General features: G+C 36.2%; 1 protein-coding gene across 1 annotated transcript; it reads left to right on the forward strand.

Annotated features, from left to right (window-relative positions):
* The first annotated feature begins 501 nt into the window (after window positions 1-501).
* Window positions 502-2,055, forward strand: LOC109236661 (photosystem II reaction center W protein, chloroplastic-like). Its single transcript, XM_019402857.1, has 2 exons — window positions 502-673; window positions 1,585-2,055. Exons 1-2 carry the CDS (start codon window positions 535-537, stop codon window positions 1,902-1,904), a joined length of 459 nt encoding a protein of 152 aa, XP_019258402.1. The 5' UTR covers window positions 502-534; the 3' UTR covers window positions 1,905-2,055.
* Window positions 2,056-10,787: the final 8,732 nt, after the last annotated feature.

Genomic DNA, 10,787 nt, shown 5'->3' on the forward strand with positions numbered 1-10,787 from the left:
ACAGTACTATATATGTTCATTAGTAAGGCGCCGTTTGGCCATACAAAATTGTGCACTTTTTTTTCAAATTTTTTTTTTTTACTTTTTTTCGTATTAAGTATTTGACCATGAAATTTTCAATTTCCACACGAAGATGAATTTCAGAATTTTTCGAAAATTTGAAAAACTCCAAATGACTGTTTTTCCAAATTTTTACTCTCTCAAATCACTCACAAAAATAATTAAAAAAAAAACTCAAAATTGTATTCATGTCCAAACATAATTGTAACTTTCAAATAATATTTTTACTTATTTTTTTTTTGGAATTTTATGATTCTTATGTCCAAACGCCCACTAAGTCACCGCCGCGGATTTAATTTACAATAATGAACCGTCGTAGTAGTTTGCTTTTATATTTGAGTGACACGTGGCGGATTATTGTTGGCTTACAAGAGATGAGAAGCAATCTAGGTGATCGATGTTGTGTGGCTAGATCAACTTAACTTACGTGTCTGCATGTGTTCCCATGTCTGAATCAACGTTAGTCGACGGTGTATGAAATTAAAACTGAAAAAGCTGTCTCATTTCTCATTTACAGAAATGGCGACAATCACTGCTTGCACCACAACTTCTTTAGTAGCCCGTGCTGCTCTCGTGCAAAATGGATTTGTATCTCGCCCCTCCTCTCTTCTTGGTATGTTAATATTTCACATATCGCTCTTAATCTTGATAAGAGTTTAACTTCTATAAAGGGAATTAATGTTTCTTTTAGTTTAAGCTTTCTAGCTTGGATTCAGCAAACTAAATTATGAAATGAGTTTCATATATATAGGTGGACGGAAGGGTTCATTCAAGCCTCTTCGTCCGAAAATTACATTGTATATATAAGGTTAATTTTTTTTTTTTCAAAGAACATATATTAGATGTTGAATCCCCTATAACTTAGTTTCTTTGCATGTTAAAGATCCTGCTTCCGCCTTTGTTAACTTGTAAGCTATATACATAGACACTGCTGATAGAGTGGGGCGAAATCATTATTAAGGATCAATAAAAAATCCCAAAAGGGAATTTGATGTATATATACTTTATTTCCCATTCTCAAAAGGTTAATATATATGCAGAAATAGTCTCAGTTGAATGGGAAGAATATAAATCAAAGATTTTGTGTTAGTTGACTCAAAATGAGTATTATATGATTTTATCATATGTATACATACATTAAATTCCTACTTTAAATGTATACAATCACATCTTTATATATAACAATCATCATCTTTATATATAACAATCATCATCTATAACAACACTTCACTATATTGACCAAATTTTCTTTTTGAATTGATTTTTTATACTATGTTACTACTTAATATATGTTTTCTATATATAATAACACTTCACTATATCAACAAAAAAATATCTGAACAAACGAGACTATTATAGAAATGTTTGACTCTACGTAACTCGAGTCAAAAACTTTATTAACTAAACTAACAAATTCCATCCTAAATGTAATAAATAACAACAACAACATACCTAATGCAATCCCACAAATGAAGTCTGACCATATATATAGTATTATATAACAACTGGCTCACAATTTCACAGGGTTGCCAGCCATGAGCAAGTATATGGGAAAGGTAAAATGTTCAATGGAAAGAAAGGAAGAAGGGCAAGATGGTAATGAGTCAAAGTTAGGAATGGGTGCATCTTTAATGGCAGCAGCATGTGCAGCAACAATGTCAAGTCCAGCAGCTATGGCTTTAGTGGATGAAAGAATGAGCACAGAAGGAACAGGGCTTCCATTTGGTTTGAGCAATAATCTTCTTGGTTGGATCCTTCTTGGTGTCTTTGGTTTGATTTGGTCTCTATACACAGTTTACACTTCTAGCCTAGATGAGGATGAAGATTCTGGATTGTCTCTTTAATTTGAGCTTGTAATTAAGCAGTTCCCACAATCCATCAATCCTTATTCTTAATTATTGTGTGAATTTATGTAAAATTAACATGGCCACCAATTAATTGTACATTGGTGTTATCAATTAATTTGTTCAGTTGCTTGTAGTATTCCCTTTTTCTAATTTACTCCAAGTTGTTCATAGCTCTTCTATGACATCTGCAGTTTCTTTGATGCAGTATTAGTGTAGTAGATAATTGATATTTGGCTACAATAAACTGTTTAACCAAAAAGTGGGATTTCGGCCCAAGCTTATTTTGGAAGAACTCGGGTTACTGATAATCAAATAGAAATATGAATAATGGACGTAAATAAAAGTTGAATAGAAAGCGAAGTAAATCAGTATATTCCAGTGGTATTCGTGTGTTTACAAATGATCAGGTTGCCCCTTTTATAGATATTTCTAGGTGATACGTTTTGCCTTTGTCATAATAAGATCATTATAGACAATTAAAGGTATTTAATGCTACGTTATAAATGATAATCATTGTAATTCAATACAGATTCTCTAACGTTCTCAGTATTTAATGCCTATTAAATACTGTATTTGTTCCCACTTTTACTATCAAGTTCATTCTCTTATCTTGACTCCTGAGCATAAAGAGGTGCGGGCACCGAGTCTCTTAAATCTCTGCTCGTGTCTGTTGTAACTCGTGCCTCTTTCATTATTCTTTGTTGATTGTCATTCTTTGACCAGTCTACGTGTCATGACATGTCATCTTTCAATCAATTATATATGAACTCAATTTTTACCAATACGGATGGTCCCCCCACTTGCCATGTATTCGTCAATAGAATATTTGGGAAGTGGATTTTATTAAAGCGGGAATATTTGCCGCCATTAGTTCTCCTCTGGAACTGACGCTTCATTTGTCACTTCTATCTAATGCCCACTACACGTGGCATCTTCTGATTGGTTCTGCAACTTTTCAGCGTTTTTAAGGCTTTTTTACGGCTTCACCAATTACGAAACGTCAGTTCTCGTCATGACGTTTCCATCATTATACCTTTTCCTCTGACGGTTGCTTCTGAGTATAAATGTAGTTTTCACTTTTGTCTTTCTCACATAAAGTTCTCGAAATATTTAATTCTTGTTTCCTTCTTCCTCGTACTATTATGTCTTCGCCAAACCCTAACCCCAGGAGAGTCCCCATTGTCGATAACCTTCCTCTTGCTCCTATTAGGAGCAAGAAAGAAGGTAGACTTCGTAAGTTCTTCTCTACCTTCGTCCAGTTCCACTCCACCTTCTAGAACCAGAGGTTCCCTCTGTCAAAGGTCTTCGTCTAGAGGTAAAGAACCCACTGAGCCTCTTCGTGAACCTACTGTAGATGAGATTGTTCCCGTTGAACTATCTTTTTATAATGATAAAGAATCTATCAGAAACCAACTGTCCTCATTAGATCGTGCTGACATCTACCCAACTCAGATTACTGAAGGTCTGATTTCTTTAGTTCGTAAAGATTGCCATTGGAGCCATGACTTCCCTATTATAATTTCCAATGCGAACCAAAGAATCACCTCTTATTTAATTGGGTTTTCTTTTGTTTATACACACCCTTTCACGTTGGGTTTCAAACCTGCTATTGACCATGTTATCCTCGAATTCTGTCGTTTTTTCGACGTCTGTTTAGGGCAAATTGGCCCTATTGTGTGGAGAGTTGTTGCTTGTTTAAAACATTTGACCAACATGGCTGGTGTACCTTTTACTATCTCCCATTTAATTCACCTTTACTCTCCCAAACTCTTTCGCCAAGGAGTTTTTACTTTAGTAGCAAGAAGCAAAAGAGTTCTGGTCAATCCAGAAAATGATAAGGACCGTGGCTGGTATGCCAGGTTTGTTGCTGCCCCCACTGTTAGTTTAGTGGGTGATAAAAATGTTCCCTTTCCTGAGAAGTGGAATTTTGCACGTGAGTTTTCTTTTTAATAACCTTCACATACTTTTTCTTAATTCTGTTGGTTGTCATTTTAATTTCCTTCTCTTTTTTTAGCAACCATGGGAATTGTCGATGAAATTCTCAATTTCTGTGGTTGGGTAGGAAAGTTGTTATATGCTGCCCCGATGGAGGGTAGATCTTGGAAGACTCTCTCTCAACGATTTGGTTGGAAAGTGAAAACTCACGGTAAGAGTCTTTTTTATAACTTTTCTATTGCTTCTTCCAGAAATTATTTTAATCCTCCTTTTTATCAGGATTTCCCATTCGAGGCATTAGTGCTGAGGTTGTCGTAGCTTCCCGAATTTCTTTGGAAAGGTCCCAAGAAATAATTTTGGGCTCTTCATCGAAAAGGAAAGCTACTGTTGATCAAGACTCTGGGGAAGAGGAAGAACAAGACGGGGGTTCTTTGATAAAAAGGCAACGGGCTAGAAGAAGAATTATTTCAGATGATGAAGCATCTCCCCCTCGTTCTATTCCTCTCACCGAGTCTGTTGAAGCCTCGTTGGTAGTTTTTGATGATGATACTCCCGCTGTCGCCCATGATTCTGCTGATCAGCTTTTTATCCTCGGGTTTGGTAGTGAAAGTTTAGGACCAATTTCTGATGAAGCACCCCATGCTACTTTTCCTTTATCTGCTCCTACAATACCTTCTTTGCCAGTTGTGGTTGTTACCATTGCTGCTTCTCCCCCAGCTGTTTTGACTCATTCTACTGCTCCTCCCCCAGCTGTTTTGACTCCTTCTACAGTTCCTCCTACAAGTGTTCAACAAACTGAGGTTGGTTCCTCAAGTTGAAGTGGATCCATGAAACATGTTATCATCGAGGTCCCTGCCGATGGTAATCTTTTGAGAAAATCAGGTGGGGTGACGTGTGGTTGAAACCCCTAATTGGTCCAGTCGAGAAGGCCAAGCTTGAGAGCCACAATTCTTTAACTTCGATGAACGACATAATACATTCATCATTAAAGGTATTCCTTTTTAATGATTTGTTATTCCTTTTTATAAGGCTCTTACCTTTTTTTTTAGATCAACCTCGTTGGTACAGGAATGATGAAGAGGGTTTCTCATACGGAGCAATTGATGCATGAGTACCAAGTTGAAGCAGATAACTGGAGAGAACAATATGAAAGCCTTCAAATTGACATGGAAGCGTTAGAAGAGAACAAGTGCACCTTAGAACAACAGCTGAGAGATTTTTAACTTCGGAGTTGGCGGTTGAAAGAGCTTCCCCAAATCAAGCTAGTAAAGACAAAACTCTTCTCAAAGCTTCTTTTTCCGAGCAACTCTCCAAGGCTAGCGAAGAAATCAGAGAGTTGAAGGCTCTCTTAAGTGAAAAAGAAGCTTATGCTGGTAAACTTGTGCAAACTTTGACTCAGACTCAAGAAGACCTCCGGGAATCTTCTGATAAGGTTCGTTTCTTAGAAAGTTCACATGCCTCTATTCAAAATTCTTATGATTCTGCCTTGGTTGAGAATGAGAAACTTAAAAGTGAGATTGCTGAGTGGGAAAAGGATTACGAGATTCTTGAGGATAAAACCACAATTGAAGTGAGTTGGGCATTTTTAAATACTCGCCATGATACCCTTGTAGATATTAGCCAAGAGAATTTTAACTTGGAAGTTGGGTTGGCTAAAATAAAAGAAACCATTGAAAAGACTCAGCAAAGCCAAGACTTTCCTTCTCCTGTAGCTGAAACTTCTGAAAATATTGAAGATGATATGGGTACGGTGAGTGCTCCACTTCCTTCAAGTGAAGTTGAGCCTACCGCTGCTGATGATTCTGCTTCGGTTCCTTCTTCAACTCCTTAGTGACAAGTTTATAATATGTGATTTCCCTTTTTTTTTCCTTTGGTGGTATATGGTTGTAACCCTTGGTCCTTTTTGAGGGTTTGTTGAAAACATTAAGTCCCCAGACCTTTTTCGCGGCGTTTTGTATAAACAACTTTTAGTTTATGACTAAGTTCATACTTAGTCTAAACTTTTTAAATATTTAAGAAGTTTTCTGTTATTGTTTGAACTTCTGTTTTGCTCATTCGTGCATTTATATTTAAGGACTTATTGGATAACTTGCATTTTTATTTTGCAAAATGCCTTTTTTTTACTTCATGAATATTTGAATCAATCATGAATTTTATAAAAGAGGGCCCTTTTATATTCGACACTTAATGAAGAAGACGTCTCAACTTCATAATGGTGTTAATGTACGACAAAAGAAATAGGAATACACATGTTTCTTGAAATAACTTTGACAAGTTTTTATTTGAATTCTGTCAAGCTTTTAATAACATTTTACATGTATTTAAATAACTTCTATAACTTTTTCGTAATTGTTTTCCATACAACAGATTTTCAAAAAAGAAAATAAAACACAACAAGGTTTTTATTTATAACCCGTTTCAGTACATGTATATTGCCTTTAACCTAACTATGATGAGGTTTTTCTTTGGCTTTAGCTCGTGACTTTGCTATGCACTTGACTCATTCAATGAGTAAACTTTTCAGGCTTGAACTTTGATTATTTCTCAATCTTCTTTGCCTTCTTTATACATGTGTCTATGTATATTATATAGTCCCCCAAGTATTTGAGATTTGAAGTATGAAGTCTCGAGCACTTGATTACTCCTCTTGTTTGGTCCTTTTCCTGTAAAGAAACAAAACATACGGGACTCGGAGGTACGATTATAGACGAAGATTGCTTAACCCGTCTCAATTTCTATCAGAATAGTTGTAACCCTAGACCGGGAATTTTAATCTATTCCACGTGCCTTGTAGGTCGTGATTCATCATTTAGTACGGGTTAGCTTTTTGCCTATCATCTAGAATCGTTAGTAAAATTTTAACTGTCACACCTCCTTTTTTACACACCACCCTGAAAGGATAGTGTATAAGGGAGTTTTTTCACTTTAAGTGACATTATTCGAAATCGGATTATTTATTCAGAGTCGCCACTTGGGATAGTTCATTTGGTGTCCCAAGTCACCGATTTATTTTGAATCCCAAATCGAGGAAGATTTCGACTTTCCTTGTGAAGTCTGCGAACCAGAAATTCTGACTAAGGAATTCTGTTAACCCGGGGGAAGGTGTTAGGCACCCCCGGATTTCGTGGTTCTAGCACGGTCGCTTAAACTATTACAATTGGTCTATTATCTGATTTTTATACATGTTCAAACCTATAGTGTAATTTTAAATTATTTACCGCTTTTAATTAATTTTAAGGAAAATTGAACGTCGTCTAAAACGTGTTTTTGGATCGCGTCACATGAAATGCACCCGCAATCTAAAATACATTTTATTCAACGTTTTAGGATTTGGATTTGGGTCACATGAAATGCACACCCGAGTTTAGGAAGGTAGTATTATTAAATAACGCGCCTAACGCAACTAACGCGTTTGCGAGGGCCATGGAAATTCGCTAAATGGCACACCTCGAGTTCTAAGTATTTTAAAGAAATAATTATACGAGGGACACGCATTTGTGATTTTATTGGGCGCGGCGCACCTCCTATTTTTTAAAGGATGTCCTACCTAAAATTCGGGAAAGGCCATGGACTATTATATTATCTAATATGGCCCTCCTCAAATTATTCTAAGGATCTTATTAATTGAGTAAGGTCATAGGGAATTTCTAATTAACTTCAAGCCAAAATCTAAGCTAAATCTAGTTGATAAAAGAACGAAATGGACATCATCTAATTGCAGAAAGAGCCAAAACAGGCTGTGGGCTTAACGTCCATATGCCAAACGCGAAGACAAGCCTGGAACACAGCTGGGCCTACCCGCGAAACTCATTCGAAAAATTTGCCAGTTAAAAGGAAAATCCAGCACAACTGGGCTAATGCTAATAGCCCAAATTAAAACCTCAGCACTGACATTTAAGGCAAACGTGACATTTATGAGCATTTCTAATTCCAGCCCAACACTGATGAATTTGAGACACGATTACAATATCATTTGAATGCCAATGGACCTTTTTATGCTAACAAAATGACTCCTAATACACTAACAAACTTTACACAAAATGTCAATCACTTAGCATCAAAATTCGAAGATCACAAACCCAACTAAATTCTAATTTAGCACGTTTAGACCAAGCCATATAGCTCAAACTTTCTACAAAAGACCAGTGTAAAGAGGTGATTTAAACCTGAAAATTCCATGAGTCAAACTCAAACCCATTTAAAATTCCATGAACTTCAAAATGCTCATACACGAGAAAAGAAAAACTGCATGCCAAAACTGAAGTTGCTACCTTCTATGATAACATTGAAATAACCATCTAAACTACAAACTTAAATGTGAAGGTAGAATACAGAAGATAACATTGAATCGAGCAGATGACATCTTAGGTGACATAGCATAGTCCAAATCTTATACTTATACAATTCTTCCCAAAATCACTGACCATTCAACAGATGCCATGATAATTATACAAAACTAAATAGATAAACTAAGCAGGAACTTAGAGATTTTAGAACAAAAAAACACATAGGAAACTCTGCCAAATTTAAATTCCTTGAATGTCATTTTATCACAACTACATATATATATATATATCAAAAGGCTTCAGCACTTCAGGAGCTATTTCAGTTGAGATAATACCTGGAATTTGAAGACAAAAACAGAAATGAAGTATCAGCAAGCAGTATCAAGGATCAGCAACAGAGTTAGCCCAGAAATAACCAAAGAAAATCAATTTTGAAGCAGGTTCGAACCACCAGGACTCTCAAACAATGTTCAGCAATCAAAACAACCCAAAATTGAACCAAAAACCCTTGCAAACCAACCAAAATCAAGCCATCTTAGACACTGATTATCCCTAAATGATTTCAGACATGAAATCTTCAAGGATCAACCAATTCTTCAATGGAACAGTGTTTTCTCCACCATTTTAGTCGCTTGGTACTTTTGATTTTTCAGCTCTTTGAATTCTGTATTTTTTTTCTTAACTCTTCTATTTCTTTTTGCAGGATTTTTAGCTCTTGTTTTTCTGTATTTTCAGCTTTTGGACTTCCAAGTTCTGATCTCTCCGTTTTCTTGCAAGACAAGAATGCAATGCCTTTATAGGAAAGCAATTAGGGCAATCTCAAGGTTTTATTTTACCCCTTGGGTCCCTGATTTTATGACTTGTTTTCCAAGTTAAGGCCTGAAATTTGATTACAAGTCCTTGCTAGAAGCTTCCAGGGGCTTCCTATTTTTGTTACAGCAAGTTTCTCTAATTGAATTACCCCCTAGCTATCTCCTGATTTTACTTCAGCCTACTCAGTGGGCTATGGGTCAATTTGACCCTGGGTCAAATCCCTTAGGCAACCAGCCCAAAATTGGGCTTAAGGGTATACACCTCGAGCCTAAACCAATCAAACAAAACCAAACTCTGAATTGAAAAATGAAATCAACAGAGACAGAAGCAATTTGGGCAAAATTTCTACTAATTCCCAATTGATGCAACTAAACACTTAATGAAATTTGAATTAAATTCTTAAACTACTTAAAGAAAAGAAAACTTCTTAAAAAGACTAACGTGTATGTAATTAACACTGTGAAATTTAGAAAACTAAGAATTTCAAAAGCAAGGGAAGAAATAGTTAAAACTTGAAAAGCAAAACAGAAAAGAGGAAATAAAGAAAATAAATTACTCAAAGGAAAAACGGAAAAAAAATACCTACAAGGCCTCTATACATGAAAGAAAGGATCAAAGCTTCCCACTCTTTGGATTTTCTAGCCCATTGCGATATTAATCGTGTGTTCTTCATAAGAACACACGAATAACCTCGAAATGGACCCAAGTCTTCAAGAAGAGACGGACCGGGGACCTCTTGGAAATCAAGGTTTTATTTCGATTCAAGATTTGGGCAGTTCCTGGGTGATTTGAAAGGAATAGGTTAGGGATTTGGGATGAGGGGTTCATGGCGGTCAAGGAGTGTTAATTTGGGGCTATTTGGAGGAATTAGAGTTATGCCGCCTCTCTTTGATTCAAGATTTGAGAGGTTTGGCTGGGATTCGAGGGAAAAGGGGTGTGGATTTGAAAAGAGGAGAAGGAGAGGAGTATTTGGTGTAAGTTGGGTGGCGATTGGCCACCGGCCACCGCCGTAGGCGATTTCCGGCGGGCGGCGGAGCCGGCGGAGGAAGGTAAGGCGGCTTCTAGGGTTTCTCTGAAGGGGTGAGGGTTGAGAAAGACGAAGGCTGGGGTGGGTGGGGTGTGTTTGGACAATTAAATAGTAAGTGACCCAGGCTTCTGAGCCGTTGGATCATCTAACCTCGACGGCTAGGATCAATTTGAGATCAAACGAGGTCGTTTTGGGGTCAAGGGGGAAATCATGGACCAGGTTGGGTGATTTTGGGACGGATCAAATAGTTTTTTGGACGGGTTTGGGGTTTAATTAATGGGAATTTGGCTGAGCTTGATTTGGGCCAACCCAAATTTGGGTATTTTATTTAAAGACTCAATTTCTTTTTTAATTCTCTTTTCTTTTTCTTTTCAAATTAAAACTAACAACCTAAATTAACTCTAAATTAACCTACCAAATTATATTAAGCTCTAATTAATAATCAACACAATTACTTAAATACCAAATTAAAGGAAAACTAACAAAACTCAAAGCTAAAAATTAAACAGAGCAAATAAATCAATTTTTGTGATTTTTATATTTTTGTGGAACCCTAATTACTAATTAATCTAAAAATATGTAAAATTAAACCCTAAATGCAAATACAATGCGTATTTTTGTATTTTCTATGAATTATATAAACTAAAAATTCACACAGAAATGCAAATAAACATGAAAATTATGCGATCAATTAAAAGAAAAATCCTAATTTTGGGAATTCTGTAGGAGCAAATCATGCGAGGCAAAAATCACGTGCTCGCATTAACAATTCAAAAATAAAATTTTAAAATGAGGATACCTGCCCATGGGTACTCTTTA

The sequence above is a fragment of the Nicotiana attenuata genome, unplaced genomic scaffold (genome assembly GCF_001879085.1).
Source record: "Nicotiana attenuata strain UT unplaced genomic scaffold, NIATTr2, whole genome shotgun sequence".
NCBI lineage: Eukaryota > Viridiplantae > Streptophyta > Magnoliopsida > Solanales > Solanaceae > Nicotiana > Nicotiana attenuata.